The 27,560-nt window shown below is 44.2% G+C and overlaps 1 protein-coding gene across 1 annotated transcript in view; it reads right to left on the bottom strand.

Moving 5' to 3' along the window:
- LOC149467497 (receptor-type tyrosine-protein phosphatase H-like) overlaps nucleotides 1–27,560 on the bottom strand; it is a 581,796-nt gene that overhangs the window by 229,061 nt on the left and 325,175 nt on the right. Inside the window, exons 14-15 of the mRNA XM_089671609.1 lie at nucleotides 14,123–14,170; nucleotides 1,536–1,623 (exon numbers count right to left, since the gene is read on the bottom strand). Of these exons, the coding sequence (XP_089527735.1) occupies nucleotides 1,536–1,623; nucleotides 14,123–14,170 (136 nt within the window). The remainder of the gene's footprint in view (nucleotides 1–1,535; nucleotides 1,624–14,122; nucleotides 14,171–27,560) is intronic.

Genomic DNA, 27,560 nt, shown 5'->3' with positions numbered 1-27,560 from the left:
AAGTTGGCCTGCATCATGAACATTATTTTGTTGTCCTGCCGAATAGATGGCTGCCTGCTATGTGAGTGCCCCCACCATGTTTCCCAGGCTCTGCATTCCCATCGGCGGACCTGGGACCAGGTAGAGGGGAGGGAGGCCAGCGAACCTCCATTCTTTTATCTCCCCTACCTAGTAAGAACCTGGAAGTGATGTGTATTGAGTTACTTTTGGGTTAAACTGTCACTTTTCCCAGCCGCTGTGGCTAATCGAGCTCCATTAGCCTAAACAGAGGGCAGGTGAATCATCAGGGGTCTAGAAGGAACTGGAGACAGACTGAATGTGGAGATTGTACTGGAGACAGACTGACCTGGGGGTTTCTTCTGTAAGGTTCAGACAAAGCGTTAGCTCAAAGTGCACAAAATCATATATAATGAAAAAGTTTACTTAAAAAAAAAAAAAAAAAAAAATATATATATATATATATATATATATATATATTGTGTTGATGTTTATACATGTATGTGAGACTCTTACTCTTAATGATAAAAATCATCTCCTCCCATTTTCAGGGACAGGGGCTCAGGAGGGCATGGTACTGGGGAGGTCAGGAGGGCAGGGGGGAACAGTATAGGAATGTCAGGAGGTATGGTGCAGGGGGATGGTACTGGGGGGTCAGAAAGGCACAGTACTGAGGGGTCAGAAGTGCTTGGTACAGGCAGGTCAGGAGAGCATGGCACTGTGGAGTCAAGAGGGCACGGCATTCGGGTGTCAGATGGGTATGGTATTGGGAGATCAGGAGGGAATGGTAGGGGGGGATCAGGAAGACATGGTACAGAGGGGTCAGGAGGGCACGGTTCTGGGGGTCAGGAGGGCATGGTACTGGGGGGTTAGGAGGGCATAGTACTGGGGGGTCAGGAGGGCACAGAGGTTGTTTCCTGTGCAGGGAAGCTGCTGTGGCAGAGCTACATGTTCTTGCGCTGAACCCCGCCGGCCCTATGGATAGATCGGACAAGAGGGTCAATGCAGAAGAAGAGTTTGGGTTTCTCGGAAAACAGCCACCTTAGCTACTTCCCAGCCCCTGAGCTGCACATGCGCAAGAGGCAGGAGCTGCCTCTGAAGCCTAGGTTTGACTGAGCATGCATCTGTGCCCCTCAGCTATGGGGGAAAGCAATGGGTTGGCAAGGCAGGGATGTGTTCACAATCTACCTGTCATCTGCCCGCTGCTGACGGGTAGATTGCGATCAACAGGTTGTTGACCCCTGGGTACAGACGGTCTCAATGTATATTTTGCAATCTGTCCAGTTTTAGAAATTGAGAGAAGTGGTGAACATAATCTCTAACACCTGCTGTCTTAGGTAAAAAAGAGAAGAAAGAGGAAGAGTCAGCCCTATTACCCGGGGATTTTTCAACAAGCTATACTAAGTGATGCCACTATTGAAATGCTTGTTATTATTCTGTATGTTTACCCCAAACAATTTTATCTTTGCCCAGGCATTGCACTGGGCCATTGATCTGGGGGCAGACTTAAAAAAATCTATGGCCTAAATTAGCCATACCTGATATTCTTCTGCAAATCCAAAGTCACTGTTAGCATGTTTACTTTCATAATGCTGTTTAAACCTTTCTTTCGATATGGTGTGAAATCTAGAACACAACAAAATATGCAAACCATTTACCTACACAATGAACACAAAAAACAATGGTTACACCTTTACATAAACAGATCTTATGAAAGAGAACAAATTGCTAAATGTACAGTATATGGCTGATTTTTAAAACAACTGGGACAGCTGCACAGAGCAGCATATTCAATGAGTTAGGGGAAGTAAGGAATCTGCTCAGAGCAACTGTTTCAAATTTCTGTGTGCCAGTTTCCTCTCAAAGTTTACTTCTTCTCTACCTCTCTTTGCCACTTTTTCAGGGCACAAAAGGTTATTTCATCACAAACCTTGTGTATATACTTGTAGCCTCATTCTGAGGTACTTCCTGAAATAAACCAGTGCCGACATTAATTTTTTAATTTTTTTAAACAGCGTGCCCTTTTCCCTCCCAATCCATACCATGACTTTTTTTGGTGAGTAAGGGTGCAATGTACCTCATACTCATTCACATGGGGGGGGGGGGAAGTGGTATATAGGGCCCCCCTTGTTAAAGGACCAGGCAGCCACAGTGTCCTTAACAACTATGACTCACATGCTGTCAGTGGGATTCCCCACTGACAGCAGAATGTAAACAAAATAATTGCCTGCATTGGCCTTTTTTTTATTTTTTAAAACAGCGTGGGGGTCCCCCCAAATCCATACCAGACCCTTCTGTATGTCTATACTTGCTTACTCTGAGACTGCTCTGGTCTAGTCCCGGAAATGACTTCAGTGTAGAGGAGGGGCAGCCGAGAACAGTTGCCCTATAGTAAGCCTATGGGTAATGTCATCACCCCGGCTTTGCAGCCTTTGTTGTTGCCTCCCCTCTACACTGAAGCAGGTGCTGAGACAGTGGGACTCGAACATGTGACCAAACCAGAGCAGCCTCAGATTACATAAGTATAGACAACTTTTCTTTCATAGTGTAGTTAGAATTGTCTTTGAATGGGAGCAGGACAGAGTGCTGTCATAAGAGAAGAGGATCTCAGCAGGACTGCGCTGGATCTGCTGGGTGGATGACCATCTAAATTGTACTGAACACTGAATTCTAAGGGAAAAAAATGATAAAAGATTTGATGGCAAATTTGGCATATTTTCTCCAAACACTCATCCTAAATGGATTGGGCACCATTCACTCAGCACTCCGCAAACACCACCAACACCTGATATTCTGAAACTGTTCTTCAAAGGGAAAGGGTGCTTATTGTAGCAGTAACCTTATTTATAAAAGGGTAAATGCTACATCCTCCACATATTCACCTACCATTTTAAGGTCATTTGAAAATGAAATCAATTCATTTTATAATGAAAATGCAACACTTGTCTGTAGAGAGAGCTGAACCTGTGCTATGGATTCTTTTTTTTTTTTTTTTTAAAGATACGGAACTAAAGAACTTGATATACTTGATATGAGGGCTGGAAACCCTGTAGCAAGGGAGTAGGAAGTATGCAGACCCTTGAAATGCACTAAAGAGATGTTTTTAGAGTTGTTTCCCAAAACAAATCAAAGCACCAGTATGTTGACAACTGGATGTTGATAGGCATTGGCCTCTTCGGCAACCAAGTAACAAAAAGAGGGTGCCAGGAAAGAAAAGATAATAAGCTACCAACTAACTGCTTCCACTTTGCTAGGGGGCACATTGCTGGGGATCTTCCCTTTAGTGATTCTTTCTCTAAGAGATTCTTTATACAAGTGATTTGCACTTCATGCTCTGCTCCACCTTCATTTGAACATATCTTTATTGCCCCTCCACAGGTATGTTGCTGTCTACATCCACCCAAAACTGAAAACTGTTTATTTTCACAGTCTTTGTGCTTTTTGGTATGTTGCTGTCTACACTATCTGTTGTCCTGTCTGCATCCTAATGTCTATGTTGCTTTTGCAAGTGTCTTACCTAAGTTATGTCTGATCTTATCTTTACAACTTTCTCTGCCCTCTTGCAAACCTGGCTTAGATGTCAAAAGCATTCTTTGATAGCCAGCCAACCTTATATTAGCTCATGATTAATTAACCACTTCCGGGCCACCCGCAATGTACTGTGAACGGGCGGCAGCTACAGGACCAGCGTCATACCCATATGTCACTGGTCTTTTACCAACACAGAGGTGTGCCTGAGCGGGCATGCAACCCTCTGCCCCTATGTCCTCTGTGTCGGAATGAGAATCCCTGCAATCGGGACCCAGTGATCAAAGCATTTTGAAAAAAATTGTAAAAACAAGAAAAATAATGCTTTTAAAAATAAGTAGAGATGAGCGAATCGAACTTGGCGAAGTGGAATTCGTTTCGAATTTTAGGAAAAATTAGCAGACTTCGGATGCGCGAATCGAAATTTTTCCTAAAATGGCGGCGACATGTGCGGCGACGGAGCGGGGATCTCTGGGAAGGCGCGCAGACAAGGCGCGCAGACCCATTATGCATTCATTCATGACATGTGATCGCATTAGCCAATCAGCAGCCAGCCAGCCAGCACTGTGTAATGGTCGAGCTATAAATTGCGGCCATTTTAGATTTCTGCATTAGCCTCCAGTCATTCAAGAGAGGCAGAGCTGTCTGTATTCAGGGAGAGAGTTAGGGCCACAGAATCGTTACTTAGGGCCACAGAACCGTTACTCAGGGACAGACACAGAATTGTTACTGAGGGACACAGAATTGTTACTGAGGGACACAGAATTGTTACTGAGGGACAGACACAGAATTGTTACTCAGGGACAGACACAGAATTGTTACTCAGGGACAGACACAGAATTGTTACTCAGGGACAGACACAGAATTGTTACTCAGGGACAGACACAGAATTGTTACTCAGGGACAGACACAGAATTGTTACAGAGGGACACAGAATTGTTACAGAGGGACACAGAATTGTTACAGAGGGACACAGAATTGTGACTCAGGGACAGACACAGAATTGTTACTCAGAGGGACACAGAATTGTTACTCAGGGACACAGAATTGTTACTCAGGGACACAGAATTGTTACTCAGGGACACAGAATTGTTACTCAGGGACACAGAATTGTTACTCAGGGACAGACACAGAATTGTTACAGAGGGACACAGAATTGTTACTCAGGGACACAGAATTGTTACTCAGGGACAGACACAGAATTGTTACTCAGGGACAGACACAGAATTGTTACTCAGGGACAGACACAGAATTGTTACTCAGGGACACACACAGAATTGTTACTGAGGGACACAGAATTGTTACTGAGGGACAGACACAGAATTGTTACTGAGGGACACAGAATTGTTACTGAGGGACACAGAATTGTTACTGAGGGACACAGAATTGTTACTCAGGGACACAGAATTGTTACTCAGGGACAGACACAGAATTGTTACTCAGGGACAGACACAGAATTGTTACTCAGGGACAGACACAGAATTGTTACTCAGGGACAGACACAGAATTGTTACTGAGGGACACAGAATTGTTACTGAGGGACACAGAATTGTTACTGAGGGACACAGAATTGTTACTGAGGGACACAGAATTGTTACTCAGGGACACAGAATTGTTACTCAGGGACACAGAATCGTTTAATTAAAGAGTATGTTAGACAACACGCAGAGGAGTGGCAGAGGAGGCCATGTTTTAGGAGCGAGCAGACGTGGCAGCAGAGGAAGGGGTGGAGGCAGCACTAGTCGCAGCCAGAGGCCAGTGCTCCCGGTGTCATCCAGCGGTCGTGTCTCCACCGACAACCCTGCCGTCATCGATTGGTTGGCTCGGTTGTCTTCCTCTTCCCAGGTCACCTCTGACACCTACAGCCAACGGTCGGTGGGTACGTCAGACACAACCGTTAGTTGGCATGGCCCGGGAGCAAGCCCACTGAAATCACGTGTCCTCTACCTGCCCCTGTCCTTTGGTGTTCCCTCACCAAGCGAAGTATCGCATGCTGTGGGTTCAGCCCCACTGTACAGTGAGGAAGAGCTAACAGAGGGCGGTCAGGAACGGGGGGGAGACATCCGCCTCTTCAGCAGCCAGGCGAAGAAGTACTGGCGAGGAGAGTGGCTCGGTAGCCGGTCTAGAGACAGGTCTGTCTCCTGACCCACACGCAGCCGAGGGGGCTAGTAGTGAGGCGGAGACCCTAATTGATGATGATGAGGCTGATCGCACTTGGCAGCCTCGTCGTCATCAGGCTATTTCTTCCGCATCATCAGGAGAAGAGGGTGGCAGCTTGGCAGCGAGCAAAACAGTCGGTGGGTTGCCCAGGAGGCAGCAGGGTCGCAGCAGTATCAGTGGAGGCAAACGGCCACGGAGTAGAGCACCAGCTCCACTGCAGCCTACCACCACGGCCGGTAGTGGTGCCGGTGTGCACGGAGGAAGTAGCAGTCAGCCAGTGAGGAGTATCGGGGGCAAAGTTTCCTACTCGGCGGTGTGGCAATTTTTCGTCAAGCCGCCCGAGGAAGTAAACGTAGCCATATGTCGACTATGTGGCCAGAAAGTCAAGCGTGGCCAGGGGGCCCATGTTGGGACTACAGCGTTGCGTCAGCATATGCAGCGTCGCCATTTGGTGGCCTGGGAAAACCGTGCTAAAGATACGGCGGTTCTGCCTGCCCCAGCCCCCGCTCCATCACCCGCTCCGTTACTTGCTCCATCACCCGACGTCAATCGCCCTCTATCAGCCAGTCAAGGCTCCAACACCTCTGCTGAGGGGAGTTGTCGCTCGTTGGCATCTTCCGCTCGTTCAGATGCTCCTTCTCCTGCTACTCCTCTTCACGGATTCCGTCAGCAGTCTTTCTTGGAATCCGTTTCCAAGAGACAACAGTTTGCGAGCACGCACCCGACGGTGCAAAAGCTGAACGTCCTCCTGTCCAAGTTGCTGGTGCTGCAGTCCCTCCCTTTCCAAGTGGTGGACTCAGCACCTTTCCGAGAAATGATGGCTTGTGCCGCGCCGCGGTGGAGAGTGCCAAGCCATCATTTCTTCGCCAAAAAGGCAGTGCCAGCCCTGCATTCACATGTAGAAGAGATGGTGGGCCAGTCTTTGAGCATGTCGGTCTCTGCCAAAGTGCACGGCAGCGCCGACGTGTGGAGCTGTAACTACGGTCAGGGACAGTACATGTCATTTACGGCCCACTGGGTGAACGTGGTGCCGGCACAGCCGCACCAGCAACTTGGACAGGTCACGCCGCTTTTGCCTCCACGTTTGCACGTCCTTGGTCCACAAAAGATGTCCGCCTCTACCACCTCTTCTTCCGCCGTGTCCTCAGCCGCCACCCCGTGCCAAGTCCCATTACCCGACCGGCATATCACATGTGCAGGGCGCAACGGTGTCACGCTGTGCTGCACCTGGTATGCCTTGGCGAACGTAGTCACACAGGGGAGGAACTTCTCAGTGTAATGAACAGAGAAATCGACAGATGGCTGTCTCCGCGCAAACTCAAAATCGGAACCATGTTGACCGACAACGGAAAGAACATGGTGTCTGCTCTGCGTCAAGGAAGGTTGTGCCATGCGCCATGCATGGCTCACGTGTTCAATCTGGTTGTCAAGCGGTTCCTAAAATCCACCATCCCACTGCAAGACATCCTTAAAATGTCACGTAAACTTTGCATGCATTTCAGCCATTCCTACACCGCAAAGCACACCCTCCTTGAGCTGCAGCGGCAGAACGGAATTGCACAGCATCGCCTGATCTGCGACGTTGCAACAAGGTGGAATTCAACCCTACACATGTTAGACCGCCTTTACGAACAGCGAAAGGCCATCACCGATTTCCTGATGTTACAAGCGGATAAAGGTACTCCCCTGTGTAACTTTGATGTCAGCCATTGGCAGCTCATGCGTGACACCTGCCGCTTGCTCAGGCCCTTTGAGGAGGCCACGCTATTCGTGAGTCGGCAGGACTATGGGATGAACGACGTCATTCCTCTGTTGCACGTCCTGGAACAAATGCTGTTAACAATGGCTGGTCAGGGTGCGGTAGACGTGGCGCACAGATCTCAACGCCACATGACCCCTGTGGGGGCAGGACAGGAAGAAGAGGAGGAGGTAGAGGAGGACATTTGTGCTCAGGAATTATTGAGTGAAATGGGTGGTTTTTCCACTCAGCGGACAGGAGTGGAGGAGCAGGAGCATCTGGTAGAGGAGGAGGAGGAGGAGACAGAGGACCCAGATGCACCGTGGCAGTATGCTGTGGAGATGGAGGCAGGGAGTCCCTCGCATTCCTTGGCACAAATGGCCCATAGCATGCTCGGTTGCTTGCGTAGCGACAGCCGAATAATAACCATCAGACAGAGGGATGACTTTTGGCTGTCCACCTTGTTGGACCCTCGCTACCGTTCAAAAATGGTGGCCTTTTTCACACCTGCTGAGAGGGAGGCCAAAATAACGTACTATAAAAACCACCTATGTAGTCAGTTGGTCTCTGCCTTTCTGCGCCAACGTCCATCCTCAGACACTGTGGGCCCTGTGCGCTCGCGTTCCGCTGCCATGGCAGCAGGGGAGGGGTGGGGTGGTAGGAGCAGTGGCAGCTCCACCAGCAGCGGCTGCCTCAGTCTGCAGTCGATGATGAGTAGCTTTCTTCACCAGCGCAGTGAGGAAACTACTAACCAGCCGCAGCAGCAGCAGCAGCAGCATCAGGTGGACCTGGAGCAGGACCTCAAACAACAGGCTTGGGCCTACTTGGACAGCACCCTGCCAACCGAGGTAGACAATCCCCTTGACTACTGGGCAACGAAACTTGACCTTTGGCCCCAACTAGCTGAATTTGCCCTTGAAAGGCTGTCATGCCCGGCCAGTAGCGTGGCATCGGAGCGCGTGTTTAGTGCGGCAGGAGGTATTGTAACTCCGCGGAGGACACGACTGTCCACCCAAAGTGTGGAGAGACTCACGTTTGTGAAAATGAATCAGGCGTGGATTAGTCTGGATTTCAAACCACCAGTTCCTGACACAACTGACTAAATCCGCCATGAATCATGCCCCAAACATGTGCCACTTTCAGGTCTCCTCACACTGCTGGTGTGTTCCATTTTGTCATAGGGTGCTGGCAGATTACAGGCCTCCCATTGCTGCTGCCAGGCCCGTAATCTGCCATGGGCCCCCGTACCGCCTCCTCATGCTGCTGCCAGGTCCAGAGTCTCTCATGGGTCCCTGTACAGCCTCCCATTGCTGCTGTCTCCATCGCCACACTCTGCCATGTGCCACTTTCAGGTCTCCTCACACTGCTGGTGTGTTCCATTTTGTCATAGGGTGCTGGCAGATTACGGGCCTCCCATTGCTGCTGCCAGGCCCGTAATCTGACATGGGCCCCTGTACCGCCTCCTCATGCTGCTGCCAGGTACAGAGTGTCTAATGGGTCCCTGTACGGCCTCCCATTGCTGCTGTCTCCATCGCCACATTTTGCCATGTGCCACTTTCAGGTCTCCTCACACTGCTGGTGTGTTCCATTTTGTCATAGGGTGCTGGCAGATTACGGGCCTCCCATTGCTGCTGCCAGGCCCGTAATCTGCCATGGGCCCCTGTACCGCCTCCTCATGCTGCTGCCAGGTCCAGAGTCTCTCATGGGTCCCTGTACGGCCTCCCATTGCTGCTGTCTCCATCGCCACACTCTGCCATGTGCCACTTTCAGGTCTCCTCACACTGCTGGTGGGTTCCATTTTGTCATAGGGTGCTGTATGGCCTCCCATTGCTGCTGCCTCCACCGCCACACTGTGGCTCCACACTCTGGTTTTGGCCCTGTGACTGCCCAAATGAGTGAAGTGTGCGGTGATTCTAAGATCAACGGCACTCATCTGCATGTCATACTGACTGACAGTATTATTTCTCTTCCCCAGCAGACTCCAAGGGCATTTAAATTAAAGGTACAGTGTTCTGCACTAATATAAAGGCTCTCTGAAGCCTAGAAACACCTTTTTATAAGTTAAATTCGCAGCAAATATATTCGCATCGAATCAAATTTATTCCTCGAATTCGCCGAATCAGCCGAATCGAATTTTTGAATACTTCGCTCATCTCTAAAAATAAGCTTTAAAAAAATTGTGAGAAATTCTTTTCCAATTTTTTTTCAACTACTTGCCGCCAGCCCTCCACCAGTGTGTGGGCGAGTGGCATTGTATTGATTTCTATATTTGGGTGTGTATGCACATGCCCCCCCGCTGCCCCATATGCCGTCCAGGGAGGGAAGAAGGAACATGGCACTGAATAAAAGCACTACACATGTTAGATTAGCACATTTAACTCTTTGATTGCCCCTATTAACCCTTTGATCACCCCACACCCAGCCAGTGCCATTAGTACAGTGCCAGTATATAGAATTTTTCACTGATCACTGTATTACTGCCACTAGTGACATCAGATAGCGTCAGGGTCAGTTACCACCCCTCCCAGCCAGGGTCACCTAGCATTAGATTACCCGCAATCAGTCGTACTCACGCTATAGGTCGCTGATCACCACCATTACTAGTTTAATGTTTATAAAGATCAATATATTGATCACGAACAGAACTATAGTAGTGTCTCCTTTGTATAGTGTCCCCATAAACACAGTGTTAGCAGAATTGTGCCCATTTGCTGCCAACATTCACTTTTATCCCCTCCTCTGTTTTTCACGGAAGATTTGTTTGAACTGATTGTGGGCCAAAGAAATTTATACGCACAACAATACATCACCGTTCACCAAAATTCAGCTCTTGCCAGACAATTCGCATGGAAATCTATCACAGTTTCTGAATTTAAAACTTTTTTGGGCCTAACCAAAACATGGGCATTACAAAAAAGAATGAATTGCGGTCATATTGGTTCACAGACCCGATTCATCATATGGCCATGCTCTTTGCTGCTGCATATATTCCCAACATGTAACAGCAATGTACATGCGTGAGAAATATATTTAAAGTGACAATTTTGTGTAAAAATAAATAAATATATGTTGTCATTTTCCAAAAATTTGTGGCAAAAAATTAAAAGTTCCATGGACTCTCAGCCGCTCAGCAAATTTCTTGGGGTATCAACTTTCCAAAAAAGGGTAATTTGGGTTTTTTGTTTTACTGCTCTGGCATTTTAGCACATCAAGAAATGTGATAGGCAGTCTGAAAGTAAAAGCTGTGTAAATTCCAATATATATACCATAGTTTGTAGACGATATAACTTTCACACAAATCAATTAATAAACGTGTATTGGGATTTTTTTTTACCAAAGATATGTATCAGCATATATATTGGCCTAAATTTATGACTAACTGAGTTTACTATATATTTTTTATAACCAAAAGTAAAAAAATATTGGGTTTTTTTCAAAATTTTTGGTCTTTTTTCGTTTATATCACAAAAAATGAAAACCCCATTGGTCAAGTACCACCAAAAGAAAGCTCTATTTGTGTGAAAAAAGGACATTGTTTGGATACAGCATTGCATGACGTGCAACTACCAGCTGAAATAGCGCAGTGCCGAATAGCAAAAAATGGCCTGGTCATTAATGGGGGGTAAATCTTCCGGAGGGCAAGTGGTTAACAACCAAGCGCCCCCACCCTTAATAGTATTAAACTAGAGTACCTTTACGGGGATGGCACTTTGCTGGGGTTCTTTCCTTTAGTGATTCTTTCTCTAAGTGATTGATTATACATGTGATTTGCATTTCATGCTCTGCACTTCAGCAATTGCATGAAGCAAACATACATTGCTAACTGTATTGAAAAGCACCAATCAGGTGACCCTCTCTTTATTCAGCTTTCTTTCCTCTCTGTAGGATGTGCTTTCTACAACTCCTTCTGACAGTTGTATCATCTCTCCTTAAACTCATTCTCCTTCAACCCTCTTCTTCACCCCACAGCTTATATACATCACCCTCCCTTCTGTCCTCTCCCTATTACTGTACTCACCAACTCCTGCTAATTCTAAATCCACACGCAAATAAAACCTCCATGACACTGATGCATGTCCCCTAATATAAATCACACTCTCATATTACCTCCCTCACCTTTTTGCCTCTCCTAACTTCTGGAGATACACTGCTCAAAAAAATTAGAGGAACACTTTTTAATCAGAGTATAGCATCAAGTCAATTAAACTCCTGGGATATTGATCTGGTCAGTTACGGATGACACCGGAAGTCTCAAAAAACGTAGCTGCGCTCTTGAGTGTCTGTGGCAGAGACTAAGTCTCAGAAACATTTCAACCGATATAAATCTGCCCTCCAGAAATACTATTCCTGCCTGCTCACTGCCAAGCAGACCTATTTCATCACTCTCATTAACACCTTCTCATCCAATCCCCGTCAACTCTTCTCTACCTTCAACTCTCTTCTTCATCCTCCACTGCCTCCACCCACCAGCTCACTCACTGCCCAGGAGATTGTCAATCACTTCAAAAAGAAGATTGATAGTTACATAGTTACATAGTTAGTCTTGCTGAAAAAAGACAAAAGTCCATCCAGTTCAACTATAAAATAATTTAAAAAAAAGCTATAATCCCATACCCACAGTTGATCCAGAGGAAGGCAAAAAAAAAAAACAGCAAAGCATGATCCAATTTGTTCCTACAGGAGAAAAAAATTCTTCCTGATCCCCTAAGAGGCATGGAGGATTACCTCCATACAGGTTGGTCATCAGCTCTGAGGAAAGGGATTCGTCCCCGAAACGCGTCAGCCATTTGACCGCACTGACAGTGAGAACACCTTGCCCGCCGTTGTGGCCATTGTCATTTTTCTATGCTTTTTAGATACATGCTTCGTCTGTGAGTATGTTTTTATGATTTAATTCCTACAATAAACCTTGGATAATGCACTAGGTGTGTGCGCCACCTGTTTTCTCTCTATCCAGTGGCTGATTTCCCCGTCTGAGGAGGGCTGCACCCCTGGAACATTTCCTTTTGGTTGTCACTCCATTGGCTTCCACTCACCCAATGAATAAAATTCAAGATACTTACAACAACTTACAAATCCATCCACAACTCAGCCCCCAGCTACCTCACTAACCTTGTCTCAAAATACCGACCAAATCATTCTCTCGTTCCTCCCAAGACCTCCTGCTTTCGAGCTCCCTTGTCACCTCTACCTATGCTTGCCTCCAGGACATCTCCAGAGCCACTCCCATACTTGAACTCCCTTTCCCAATGTGTCCGACTATTTTCTACTCTGTCCAATTTTAGATGATCCCTAAAAGCTCATCTTTTCAGAGAGGTCCATCCTGCCCCCACCTAGAAACTGTACATGTATTTTCTTCGTCAGTTCATACCCCACAGTTGTTAGCTTTTGTATCAATGGACCCTCCCTCTTAGATTGTAAGCTCTATTGAGCAGGGCCCTCTGATCCCTCCTCTATTAATTTGTATTTTAACTGTCTGCCCTTATGTTGTAAAGCACTGCATAAACTGTTGGTGCTATATACATCCTGTATAATAATAATGCGGGAAAATAACTTTCCTGGTGAATCGATTTTAGGTGGCCAATTCAACTTTTGAAAATTGAGAGAGATATCAGCACGTTATTAATTGCAGAGGAGGTTCTACGGAGGTGTCTCTCTGGATTCTGTGTGTCATCACTGACTATAAGTCCATATTTTTTATTAATATAGGCAATTACATCATCGATGAGCAAGGCAGACAGATGTGATCCCTATTCTCTTTCCAGTAGATATCAACCTGCATGCCTGGAATTCTGGGCTAGTCACATCGTCTTAAATACAAAAAAGAAAAAAAAATAACACTTCTTAGAGTGCTCATGGGCACCATTTGTAAGTCAAGTTAAAAGCTGTTTTTACAGTTTAAATTACATTTACTAGTTCTTAATATGTTCAGTGAAATGAGGGGGAACAGAAGCCACTCAGAACAATCCCAAGGAGTTAAGCATGTTGAGTGTGTGAAGTGGTCTCAGCCAGGGGCGGACTGACCATTTGGAAACTTGGGCACTGCCCGAGGGCCCGGGGTCAGTAGGGGGCCCCATGAGATGCCCCTGGTACCTTTTTCATAGGCTTTTTTGAGTTTGGGCAAGGACATAGGGGCCCCATGATCCCCTATTGCCCGGGGGCCCCATGAGTTGTCAGTCCACCCCTGGTCTCAGCACTAGCCACTCTTATGCATTTTGCCCCACCCATCGGGGCTTGATCACAGAGGAACAGACCTAGGCCGCTGCTCCCTTCATTCCTCTGCCGGTGGGGCAATTCCTCTCTCTCGGTCTAGTTTAAGAGCGGCAACATTAAGCTTCACACACGTTCTTAAGATGCTGCTGCATTTGCCTGGTGCACATCACATTATTACAATTAGAGTGAATGAGACTCTGGAATGTCCAGCTAATTTGGGAGAATGGCATAAGGCCAGATCGCACATACTCCTTGACAAATTTGTCTTTATAAATATACTCCTACTCCAAACAGATCTGTCTACCCCTTTACTATTTAAAGTCACTTTTATCTTAATGAAAATGTGACATCTATAAAAGCCAGATATAAGATTGTGTAGTTAAAAAAAACTAATATTTTTAGACATTTGACATTTGAAAAGCTGCAGTGATGTCCAAATATTCAGTACATGTAGAATAAACAGTGCAGTTGTGCATAACCTGTTACCTTTTTTTTCCAGGAGCAATGAGTATGTCATCAGATGGACTCTTTATCCTACAAAAAACAATGTAAATGGGCACAATGTTAGCAGCTTTATCACAAAAGCACATTTACTAAGGAAAATTGAAATGCTTTATTGACGTATTAGCAATAAGACATTAATTTCTTTTGTCCTTAAATTAAAGCAATAATCTATGCACACCTGTTTTTTTTTTCAGAAAGGAACATTATGTGCCAGCTTAATTAATATGATGATAAACAATGTGATCACAGTTATTTTGAACCTGTGTGCTAGCCATGAAAAAACAAATGTATTTCTATAAGCGAACTTTACAAGGATTGCCAAATTAAATTTAAGTGAAAACTTAATTTGGTACTAATTTAACACAAGCTCATGAAACATCCATTGATATTAAAAACAGTGCACTTAAAGGAGAAGTATTGGATAGGCCAGTGGTGGCAAACCTATGGCAAGAGTGCCGCAGCGGGCACACAGAGCCCTCTCTGTCGGCACTTGAGACAAGTCACCCAAGCAGTTGAGTATCAGATAACAGCACACATAAGGGCCATGCTTGGGAAGGAGTAGCAGCACCAGGTGATGATGTCACAAGCCACGACTCATTAGCCACACGTAGTCCAAGCTTTCGTTTGGCTGCCAAGGATATACTGTATATATATTGGACTGGCTTTGAGTTTTAATACATTCATTTTTATTAACACAAGATTTTAGCTTGTGATTGTGGTTAGTGGAACTTTGCCCCCTTGTGCTGGTGGTCAGTGGAACTTTGCCCCCTTGTGCTGGTGGTCAGTGGAACTTTGCCCCCTTGTGCTGGTGGTCAGTGGAACTTTGCCCCCTTGTGCTGGTAGTCAGTGGAAACTCTGCTATTGTGTTTTTCTTTTAAGACAAAAGATGTTAATGTATGGGTTGTTTTTTCTAAACTAAAACCTCATTCAGATTTAATTGCAGCGTTACCACTTTTGCGATAAATAAGTGGGTTTTGGATTGCAGTTTGAGCATTCGGTCTCTATAAGGTTTGCCATCACTGGGATAGGCAAAATAATTCAGAAATATTACCATAATCATGAATAAGCTATTTCTTTCCTCCCTCCTTTTGTTTTTCCAGCAGGGACATTTCATCTGTTATGAGGAGTAAACAAGTTCAGGCATTGTGCTATTCCTCTGCATACAAGTGGAAAATACATAAGTTGCATGGACATGGCTGGATCTGAAGGGTGGTGTTGGGTAGAGCTGTGCCCCCCCAATTTCAGTTGTATTTCCCCATCCTCTATGGATGCTGTGCACTTTGAGCTTCTTCTCACATTCCCGCACTACACACAGTCTGGGAACAGCCAGCACATCAACACCAAATGGAGTAGAAGCTGCAGTTCTATTAATGTCAAACAGCTCAAACGAGAATAAAGTAACACAACCAATGAACAAGAGAATGCAATGACCCCTAACACTATACAGCGCCCTTCAATGCTATAGGTGTTTGTGGACAATAAGACAAAAAAAACACGATCCCCAGGTTTAACCAGACACAAAGATCAGCTTAAACTGTAACAAAGTTACAAGGTAGGCAATGGTGATGGAGGGTCCCCTCATGGACTGAGACTTTGATCTCGGCAAACCTGCTTGGCACTTCTGGAGCAGCTGAGAGTAAACTGGTAAACCCGCTCTATGTCTCTGAAATAGCTGGGAGTAGACTGGTGAACCCACTGAGTCTCTGCAACAGCTGGTAGTAGATTGAGAAACCCGCTCTGTATCTCTGGAACAGCTGGGTGTAGACTGGCGATCCTGCTCTGTTTCGCTAGATGTAGGCCACGCTGACAGGCAAGTGCTAGCAGCCTCAGCACTCCATCCCAAAACCTGCTTCCTTCCCCAGTCTGGTGCCAAGTGCCCCAAACCTTCCTGGGCAGTTTGTAGGAGTTTTCTCCCCCCTACTTCTAAGTCTCTCAGACCATTTGGGAGTTGCAGCTTCTTCTCAACAAGGAGCACTTTGTATGATGGAACTACATATCCCATAATTCTCTTTCCAGCAAACTTTCCCCTTTGGCATCTGGTCCTGGTCAGTCAGGGAGGAGCAATGAAAGTCAATGAGATTATAGTAGGCAAACATGCTTGGACTTGTTGTCCCACAAACATTTGGTGTAGTTTAGTTAAACTTTACTTAAAGGGGTTTTGTGCCAGTACCAGGCTACAATGGGTTATTTCAAACCAAGAGAAGGTGCTGTTATATTACAGCTTTCACAATACCTAATTTAGCCTAAATGGACGGGATAAATTAAAACATTTTCTATAAAAATTAAAACTAAAGGTCTGAAATTAACTTACTGTATGGTCTATGGTTTGAGAGTAAAAAAAAAAATTAGATACTGTGTTATCTAGCTAAAACTAACAACAGAGCAAGCAAAGAGAAATTATAATGTTGCCAGAAAAAAAGAGAAGAGAAAGCAAACAAAATGATAAATGCTGACACACCTGTTGTGCCAAATCCATGCACCCTGTTATGTCCCGCAGCCAGCTATTTCACATTGTTTGATCTGGCTAATTATTTTTTCTATTCCTTTATACAATACATAGTGTACAAGACACCAATGGGGGGGGGGGTCCTGGACAGGTGCTACATGGCACCAAAATTTGGGTTGTGGTCCCTAAAGTGAAATGTTTTATGTACTCAGGATCTCACCCCTGCTGGGTAAGGAACTCCTGGATAATAAAATCTAAGGAGAGGACTGATTTGCAGTCCTCTCTGCATTGGTAATGGCTTATTTGAGACCCAGAATTTCAAGAAGGTTCAGAGTGATATTTGGGTTCGAAATGAACCTCCATACCTGACTTCGGGGACTCCGGTCCCTACAGTGTTAAGTAGATTCCAAGAAGTAGCACATAAGAGAGGAAGCTCCTAGTGCTAGGTGTGGTGGAATAGTAGGAGTTGAGAGGAGAACTGTGTGTGCACTGCACTTGTCCTGGAGGCTGAAAGTTATCTGAAGTTGGACATTGCTAACATGTAAATCCCTCACATGTACTTTGCATGACTTATTGTTGGAATACAGTGTTCATGTATTTTGTGCAACAACTACATCAGTATTCAGTAGAGATATATTCTTCAACCAGTAAAAGGAGGAGCCTGAACATGGCACTGAGGGAGATCTCGATGTGAGAGCTCTCCGCTTGCCAGCTATCTATGCCCCAGGTGACCTGCTAAAAAAAGCCAGAGAGATGTCAGCTGACAGCGGGGAGACCTACCTGTGGGAGGGGGGGTCTGGGGTGGGCTGCGGAGTGCGGGGGTCGTGGGTCGAGCCGGCTGGGGGGGTGGGTGGGGCTTCGGGCAGGTGCCGCAGCGGGACGGCTGTGGGTCCTGTCTGGCTCGGCAGGCAGCCTGGAGCCGGGGGGGCGCAGGGGGGGGCCGTGTGGCCGGCCGCAGGGGAGCACTGGAAGGGGGAGAAGCCGGTCGGTGTTCCCAGGGAGAGGAAGACGCCAGTCCTCCTCGGGAGTGAACGGGGCGAGTGCTGTGCTCCCAGCCCTACAGGAACAGGGAAGAAAAGGACCCAGTGGGGGGAATCTCCCCCTAAACAGAGGACATCAATGTACTAAGCAAGGGGTCTGTGGGGAATCACAACCCCCGAAGGCAGATCTTGAAGCTGACCTGCATATAAGAAAAGACCATAGGAGGGTGAGTGAGAGCGGCAAGGCTTATTACAGGATTTCATTATAAGATTGCATTATATGGAAAAAGAACTGAACTGTAATGTGAACTAAAGGGGGAGATCACCCAGGGAGTCCAAAGGAAAAGGGAGACGGAACTTATACAGCACAAGCCCTTGGAGTTATGTTGGTTGAGAGGGAATTAAAGTAACAAACGGGATCATAAGGAAAGAAAGGAAAAAGAAGAAAGAAAAAGAAAAGGAGGAAATCCCCCCCCCCCCAATATCCTTAGAACTTGGATAAGGAATTAAGTAGTTTGGCGGCATGAAAAATAAAGTGGCCAAAGGAAGTGGGCCCAAAGGTTCCCTAACAGGTACAATTAAAAAAATATATACCCTCACAGGGGAATTTGACCCCAGAAAGACAACAAGGAATATGTGATAGGAGTGAGCTGCAAATCAGTTTAGAAGATAATCCTAGACTATCCCTGGGAATGGCTAATGGTGGTCAACAAGTAAAAGAAAGAGTGGAAGTGGTAGAACAAGAAAATGACCTACACATGCCAAATAAAAAAGAAATAGCAGACATGTTTAAAGGTCTTGAAAGATCAATAAAACAAGAGATAATACAGAAAGATTTGGGGCAAATGTTAACAAGAATGGAAGAGATGGAGGGAAAAGTGAACAAAAATGCCCAAAACATTTTGAAGTGTGAAAAATGGACGGTAGAAATGAGAAAGAACAAAGAAAGCTGCTATATAAAATAGAGGACCAAGAAAACCAGGATAGGAGAGGTAATCTAAGGATTCGAGGAATACCAGAGAGTTCACATGGAGAAGACCAAAGGGGTATAATTTGTAAATTGTTGAATACTATAATGGACAGACCTGCATCAGAGACTCTTAAATTGGATGGAGTATATAGAATAGGAAGGCCTCAAGATGAAAGGAGTATAGAAAAATCGAGAGATGTAATTGTACAGTTCCATAATTATGGGGATAAGGAAGAGATATGGAAGAAGATTAAAGGAAGAACAAGTATCAAATATGGAGAAATAAATATTCAGATGTTTGCTGATTTAGCAGCAGAGACATTAATAAGAAGGAGATCTTTGAAACCATTGTTGGAGCAAATGAGGAAGCAAAATGTGCAATACAGATGGGCTTTCCGGCATGTTTAATCGGATGGAAAAATGGGTGTACAGAAAGACTGAGATTTCCTGAAAATATGAGAGACTTTTGTGAGAGACTTGGTTTGCAGAGAATGGAGATACCTGGGTGGGAGGATGAGGAAGGAGAGATAGGGGCTATTGGAAAAGAGGATTGGCAGGTAGTTAGAAGGAGAAATAGAGAGTAGGAAGGGAGAGGGGGGACAGGGGGGAGAGAGGAGGGAGGGGAAAGGAAACTTCCCCCCCCCTTTTTTTTTTTGCCCTTTGCTTTCTCCCCCCCCTCCCCCTTTTTTCGTTTCCCCTCCAACCCTTCCATTCAGAGGGGTTGTCGGAGATTTTCTACTGGAGATAGAGAGTGGCAGGATATGGAGGGGGATAGGTGGCTGGTATATCGTGCATGTTTGGGGCACCACCTCAAAGTGGAATCTAAAGTGGGATTAGGACCACAAATGATTTGTAGGCAAAAAGGTAGCCTAAGAGATGGGGAGGGTGAAGGGAGGGATGGGGTTGGGGAGGGTAGGAGGGGGAGGAGAGAGGAGGGAGGGATGAGGGGGACACTCAGCATAAAGAGAGAAGTTAGTAGATGTAGGGGGAATCCTGGGGAAAGAAAGAACTGAAAAAATATATAGTAATGGAGGAGGTTAATTTTATGACATATAATGTTAAAGGGTTAAATAACCCGGGAAAAAGATTCAGATAATTAGAGAAATACAAAAAAGATGTATTGATGTAGTGTTTATACAGGAAACCCATCTAATACAAGAAACAAATGTGAAATTATATTCTAAGCATTGCTCAACATGGTATTATGCAGACTCCCCAACTAAACGTGCTAAGGGTGTAGTAATTGGGTTTGCAAAAAATATAAGGTTTTGTTTGGAAGATAAAATGGAGGATCCGGAGGGGAGATTTTTATTTATAAAGGGGAAATTGCAAGAGGTAGAATGCACACTGGCAAATATATACTGCCCTAATAAAAAACCTGAGGTCTATTTAAAGAATATATTAAAGAGGTAATTAGATTTAAAAAAATGCAAATTAATTGTGGCAGGAGATTTTAACTGTTGCATGGAACCACAGATGGATACGACGTCACATGTGCTGAGAGAGGGCAATAATTATTTGAAAGTTTTTAAGGAAAACAATACAATATTGTCAGCTGGTGGATAGTTGGAGAATTAAAAATCTGAATGATAAAGACTAGAGATGAGCGAATCGAACCAGGCGAACCGGAATTCGATACGAATTTCAGGAAAAATTCGATTCGCGTCGAATCCGAATATTTGCCTACTTCGGGTGCGCGAATCGGATTTTTCCCGATCAGCCGGCAAAAGTGTCCCTGCAGAGAGCTCCGCTATTTCTGACAGTTCTCTGACAGAAGGAACACATGTACAGCGGTTGAAACATTGTATCTATTTGTTTCCATTTAGGATACAGATGTTTTTATTCGGAAACAGATGTTTCAACCGCTGTACATGTGAAGGAGCTGTCAGAGAACTGTCAGAAATAGAGGAACTCTGCAGATACACTTTTTGCCGGTTTGGAATTCTTATTTTCATCCTACTTCTTCTTCTTCTTCTTCTTCATCCTCATCCTCATCCTCAGAAGAAGAAGAAGATGAGGATGAAGAAGAAGAAGTAGGATGAAAATAAGAATAATTCCAAGCCGGCAAAAAGTGTATCTGCAGAGCTCCTCTAAGTGTATCTGCAGAATAGAGGAGCTCTGCAGATACACTTTTTGCCGGCTTGGAATTATTCTTATTTTCATCCTACTTCTTCTTCTTCTTCTTCTTCTTCCTCTTCATCCTCATCCTCATCCTCTTCTTCTTCTTCTGAGGATGAGGATGAAGGAGAAGAAGAAGAAGTAGGATGAAAATAAGAATAATTCCAAGCCGGCAAAAAGTGTATCTGCAGAGCTCCTCTATTCTGCAGATGTATCTGCAGAGCTCCTCTAAGTGTATCTGCAGAATAGAGGAGCTCTGCAGATACACTTTTTGCCGGCTTGGAATTATTCTTATTTTCATCCTACTTCTTCTTCTTCTTCATCCTCATCCTCAGAAGAAGAAGAAGAGGATGAGGATGAAGAAGAAGAAGTAGGATGAAAATAAGAATAATTCCAAGCCGGCAAAAAGTGTATCTGCAGAGCTCCTCTAAGTGTATCTGCAGAATAGAGGAGCTCTGCAGATACACTTTTTGCCGGCTTGGAATTATTCTTATTTTCATCCTACTTCTTCTTCCTCTTCATCCTCATCCTCTTCTTCTTCTTCTGAGGATGAGGATGAAGAAGAAGAAGAAGAAGAAGAAGAAGAAGTAGGATGAAAATAAGAATAATTCCAAGCCGGCAAAAAGTGTATCTGCAGAGCTCCTCTATTCTGCAGATACACTTAGAGGAGCTCTGCAGATACACTTTTTGCCGGCTTGGAATTAATCTTATTTTCATCCTACTTCTTCTTCTTCTTCTTCATCCTCATCCTCAGAAGAAGAAGAAGAGGATGAGGATGATGAAGAAGAAGAAGGATGAAAATAAGAATAATTCCAAGCCGGCAAAAAGTGTATCTGCAGAGCTCCGCTAAGTGTATCTGCAGAGCTCCGCTATTTCTGACAGTTCTGTGACATTCACTCAATACAGCGGTTGAAACATTGTATCTATTTGTTTCCATAAATGGATCCATTTATGGAAACAAATAGATACAATGTTTCAACCGCTGTATGGAGTGAATGTCACAGAACTGTCAGAAATAGGCTATTTCTGACAGTTCTGGGACATTCCCTCCATACAGCGGTTGAAACCTATGAAAATAAGAATAATTCCAAGCCGGCAAAAAGTGTATCTGCATAAATGGATCCATTTATGGAAACAAATAGATACAATGTTTCAACCGCTGTATGGAGTGAATGTCACAGAACTGTCAGAAATAGGCTATTTCTGACAGTTCTGGGACATTCCCTCCATACAGCGGTTTCAACCGCTGTATGGAGTGAATGTCACAGAACTGTCAGAAATAGCCTAAGAAATAGCGGAGCTCTGCAGATACACTTTTTGCCGGCTTGGAATTCTCCTTCTCATCCTTCTTCTTCTCATCATCCTCCTCCTTCTCATCCTCCTCCTTCTCATCCTCCTCCTTCTCATCCTCCTCCTTCTCATCCTCCTCCTTCTCATCCTTCTCCTTCTCATCCTCCTCCTCATCCTTCTCCTCATCCTTCTCCTTCTTCTCATCCTTCTCCTTCTTCTCATCCTTCTCCTTCTTCTCATCCTTCTCCTTCTCCTGCTTCTCATCCTTCTCCTTCTCCTTCTCATCCTTCTTCTCATCCTTCTTCTTCTTCTCATCTTTCTCCTTCTCCTTCTTCTCATCCTTCTCCTTCTCCTCATCCTTCTCCTTCTCCTCATCCTTCTCTCCAAGGGCATTTAAATTAAAGGTACAGTGTTCTGCACTAATTTAAAGGCTCTCTGAAGCCTAGAAACCCTTTTTATAAGTTAAATTCGTAGCGAATAAATTCGCATCGAATCGAATTTCTTCCTGAAATTCGGCGAATCAGCCGAATCGAATTTTTGAATAATTCGCTCATCTCTAATAAAGACTATACATTTTATTCTCATGCACACGAGACATACTCAAGATTGGATTATATATTGCTAGACCATAGACTTATAGACCCTGATTTACTATTGTGCCTGGGCGCATTTCCGTGGGCGAACGTCTACAAGGTGCTTTGGGGGGGGGAGCCCCCCCTGCCCCAAAGCACCCTCCCCATGTTGAGGGCATGTGGCCTGGTATGGTTCAGGAGGGGGGGGGCGCTCGCTCATCCCCTCCCCCCCTTTCCTGACCTGCATGCTCAGATAAGGGCCTGGTATGGATATTGGGGGCTCTGCACACTGTTTTTTTTTAAATTTTCGCGTGGAGTTACCCCTTAACATCCATACCAGACCCGAAGGGCTTGGTATGGATGGGAGGGGGGACCCCACGCTGTTTTTTCTATTATTTATTTAATTCACGGAAATGATTTAAAATTCAGCTGTCAGTGGGAAACCCCGATGACAGCTGAAACATTCCTTCTGTCCCTGCAGAGAGCTCCACTATTATATTTGACATTAAAAAGTATTGAGACTGCAACATTGTATCTATTTGTATCCATTTCGGATATAGATGTTTTTATTCGGATACATATAGATACAATGTTGCAACCTCTATACTTTTTAATGTCAAATATAATAGCGCAGCTCTCTGCAGGGACAGAAGTAATTACTTTGCTATTATATTTGCTGGCCGTAGACGGGGCTAAAATCGGACAATTTTTTTTACCGTTGGTGGTAACGTCAGCCCATTGAACAACCGATTTTTCGTTTTTTTTTTTTACCCCATCTATGGCCTGCAATTTTCTTTTTCTCTTTCTTCTTTTTCCTATTCTTTTTTTAATTCTTCTTTTTCATTTTCTTCTTTTTCTTGCAGGTCATGGCTCATGCGCAGATTTTTTATCTGTAAAAAGATCAGCCAATTTGCCGATCATTGCCGCTAAAATCGGCCGATTTTTATCCAAATTTACTGATTAAAAAAAGTGGCAAAATCCCAAAAAATGGCTGACCAATTAACCCACTAACGGCCCGAAAATCAGCCGATTTTTTTTTCGGCCGATTTTAGACCCATCTAAAGCAGGCCATAGATGGGTCTAAAATCGACTGATTTTTCTGCCGAAAAAAAAAATCGAACAATTTTCGGGCCGTTAGTGGGTTAATTGGTCGGCCGTTTTTGGGGATTTTGGCACATTTTTTTTATCAGTAAAGTTGAAAAACAATTTTCCAACTTTACTGATAAACAAAATGTGCCAAAATCCTGAAAAACGGCCGACCAATTATCCCACTAACAGAAGAGGCCCTTATCCCCATTAACATGGAAACAAGGTGCTTTAGAGGGGAACCCCCCCTGCCCCAAAGCACCCCCCCATGTTGAGGGCATGTGGCCTGGTATGGTTCAGGAGGGGGGGCGCTCGCTCATCCCCCCCTTTCCTGACCTGCCGGGCTGCATGCTCGGATAAGGGTCTGGTATGGATTTTGGGGGGAACCCCAAGCTGTTTTTTTATTTAATTTCAGCGTGGAGTTACCCCTTAATATCCATATCAGACCCGAAGGGCTTGGTGTAGATGGGAGGGGGGACCCCATGCCGTTTTTTATTTATTATGGTGCTGGTTTTTAAATGTAATTTTCCCTTTTTTTTTCTTCACTATAGCTCAGAAATTAACCTGTCACTTCCCCCAGCTAAAAGAAAAAGTTTTCTTGGAATTTATATCCCTAAAGGAAACAATGTTTACTTTGAGTTTATTAAAAGATACAAAGTTTTCTGTAAGTTGACTTCTAAGCTTGTGAACTATAGTGAAGAAAAAAAAAAGGCTGGCATTTGCATTTGAAAATCAGCGCCGACATACACTTTGTATTGCGAAAAAAATTATTAACAATTGTGTAAACCGAGGCATTATTTCCAATGGATTTTCATTCGTAAACCGAAAATTAGGTTAACCGAGGCATTGGTAAACTGAGGTACGCCTGTATTAGTATTGCAGTCCTTTGTATTGGGATACATAGAACCAACATACATCAGAATTGGCAACATAGCACAACATTTGTGTCACATTTGAGATATCTGGCTAGTTACACTGACCTTGCCCAGGGACTTAGGGTTGATTCACACCACAGAAATACAGGCAGGATTAGTGTTCAACAGCTCCGTAGATTAGTGGTTAGCACTACTGCCTCACAACGCTAGGGTTGTTGGTTTGAATCCCAACCACAGCAATGAATTTACATGATCTCCGTGTGACTACCCTAACATACATGTGCTGGTGGCAGCATCTTTGCTTTCTGTTTAAATGATCCCTAGAATGTGAATTAGAATGAGGCCTTGTCTGTTCAAACACCTTTAAAGTAGCACCTTATGTGAATGTCAAACAATGGGATGAGATAAGGGCCTAGACTAATGATTGATTGGATAATGCTGGTTTGCACTCCACCTCCTTTTGGGAAAGTTTGTCAAACCATGAGAAGAGTGAACGAGAGAAAGAAAAGGATTAAAAAAAAAAAAAAAAAATAATGGCATGGAGTCCCCCCCCCCCCCAAATCCTTAACAGACCCTTATCTGAGCATGCAGATACCGCATGCCTTCAAAGATTTATTTCCTTTGTTGAATTGCCTGCTTGGTTCACACTAGATGTGATTTAAAATTGTGCTTTTTGTTGGCAATTTCACTGTGTTTTCTGTAGATTTACCAATGAGTTATTGCATTTTCAATTGTGTTTTGCATTGCGATTTCTATTGTAGTCTATATGTGAAATCACTACGAAATGCTGAAAAAGTTAGACGAGAACTACTTTTGAAATTGTGCTGCAGCAAATCGCTTACGTTAAGACACTCACATCCACATTCATTAGATCGGATATCAGGTACAATTTCAATTCCCAGATCGCACCTTAAATCGTGCACCCTGGATGCGACTTGGCATGCGATTTGCATGGCATGCGACTTGCAAATCGTATGCCAAGTCACACCCTATTGTCTGCTATTAGAGCAGTCACATGGGTGCGTTTCCGACACTGATTTCTAAAGTAGTACATGTACTACTTTTGTGACAATTTGCATAGATATCTGTGTCAGATGTCTTGCAAATCGTAAGGAAATCAGCATCTTCACTGTACGTCACACAATTTCTAAATCGGCTTTGATGTGACTGCAGTGTAAGGCCTTTTTATGTTTGATTTCCTGAGTGTTTTTCCTTTTTATGGAAAATGCCGCATACTAGCAAAAGTGAATTGACATTTTCAGTATTGCATGCGAGATGTGGTAATGTGACTGCCTTAACTTATGCGATAATCTGGAGTGAATTGTGCCCATAGGGCCAAGAAATAATGCCAATAGGGTTCCCTTTCACATCCCTATTCAATGTTCTGTTGTATGCTGCACAGGTACACTTCACTGTGGCTTTCTTTCTGACTCTGATTTGTGGGGCCTGTATACCAAGGGTTAACGCAGGTGGGAAGAGAATTAATCAGGTGCAAACACTTTCTCTGACCAAATGAATGACAGTGGTGGGTGTGGCCTACCTTATATAAAGAGATGCAGTAGTGGCTGATTTTTTCCTTGTACAGGCACATTATTTCTGCAAGTCCTTGTCTGTGGTGGTTTGGGGAGGAAGAGATATTGTGGTGAATTGCCCCAGGCCACACTCACGCTGTGTTTTGATGTGGGCTGTAAATGTTTTGCATGTTCTTCCTTCTAAGGTGTGTTTGTGTGTTATTGTACAATGACTGTGTTTATTATCTTTGCATTGTAATCCTAACACATGTCTATTGCTCTGCTCTTCCAAGTTTGCTTTATTTAGAATGAAATGCAGTTTTCAGACAAACATGGTGAGAAATGTATGTGTGGGGGATTTGGGGAGGTGGGAGGTGTTTTTATTTTGGCACGTATGCATTTTTATATTGATATTTCGATCTGCAGCTTGTTTTATGAATAAAATAATGTCTTTTTTTCAAATAATCCCTCTACCACACTCCCATCATCTACCCTTTGGACATTTATATATATACACGATTTTGTATTATTTCATGTATGAGGGTAGATGATGGGAGTGTGGTAGAGGGATTATTTGAAAAAAAGACATTATTTTATTTTATTCACACTTTCTAGGGTGAGAGTGGTACTTTTTGTAGGGATTTATAGAGTTTATTTACATTTACATTTGTTTTGTGAATAAGCCCAAGTGATTCATATTAAACGTTTGTTTCCTGCTGTAACCTGTGAAAGCACAGTTCATTATAAGTATAATCTTTTAGATTGTAAGCTCTTATGAGCAGGACCGTTCTATTTTAGCGACATCAATCGTGTTTTTTTTTTTTCACACCAAGATATTGAATGTAGCTTTTTGTTGCTGTCCAAATAAATGTGGAATGTGGAATGTGTATTTGATCAATAAACATTTGTACTATGTATTTTTTGGGGGGGATTATTTCATGTTCTAGTTGAATGTTGCACAGTGGCTAAATGGTTAGCACTTCCACCTGGCAGTACTAGGATCGTTGGTTTGAATCTCAGCCACAGCACTTCCTGCCTGGAGTTTGCATGTTCTCCCTGTGCCAGTGTTTCCTCCGGGTACTCCAGTTTCTTCCCACACTCTAAAGACATGCTGGTAGGTTAATTGGATCCTGTCAAAATTGGCCCTAGTCTATGTATGAATGTAAGTTAGGGCTCTTGGTACGCCCCTTGAGAGTTAGGGACTGATGTGAATTTACCACATCTTTATGTAAAACGCTGCATAAATTGACAGTGCTATATAAGTATCTGAAATGTACTAGCACCCCTAACACTTATTTTTGCTAGCTATATAACATGCCCAAATCTTCCTTGTTAGAGCGCACATGTGCAAGTATGTCCAAAATAACAAACCAAAAGCCCCCTATTGCACCACAAGACCATGTTATGTACCAATGAATAGGTCGTGTTCAATGTGCAGCTAGCTATTCTTTTTCTACAATCCTCTTAACAGTAATAAATTGGGCCCCCAATTTATGTTGACTTTGGGCCTTTACTGGCAAATATATATTTGCCAATGTCATATACACAGTATAGCTGCAAGCATACATTCAC

Source organism: Staurois parvus, unplaced genomic scaffold, assembly GCF_062004578.1.
Source record: "Staurois parvus isolate SC_StPar_1 unplaced genomic scaffold, SC_StPar_1.0 ptg000108l, whole genome shotgun sequence".
Classification (NCBI taxonomy): domain Eukaryota; kingdom Metazoa; phylum Chordata; class Amphibia; order Anura; family Ranidae; genus Staurois; species Staurois parvus.
This window is presented reverse-complemented; position numbering and strand designations above follow the sequence as displayed.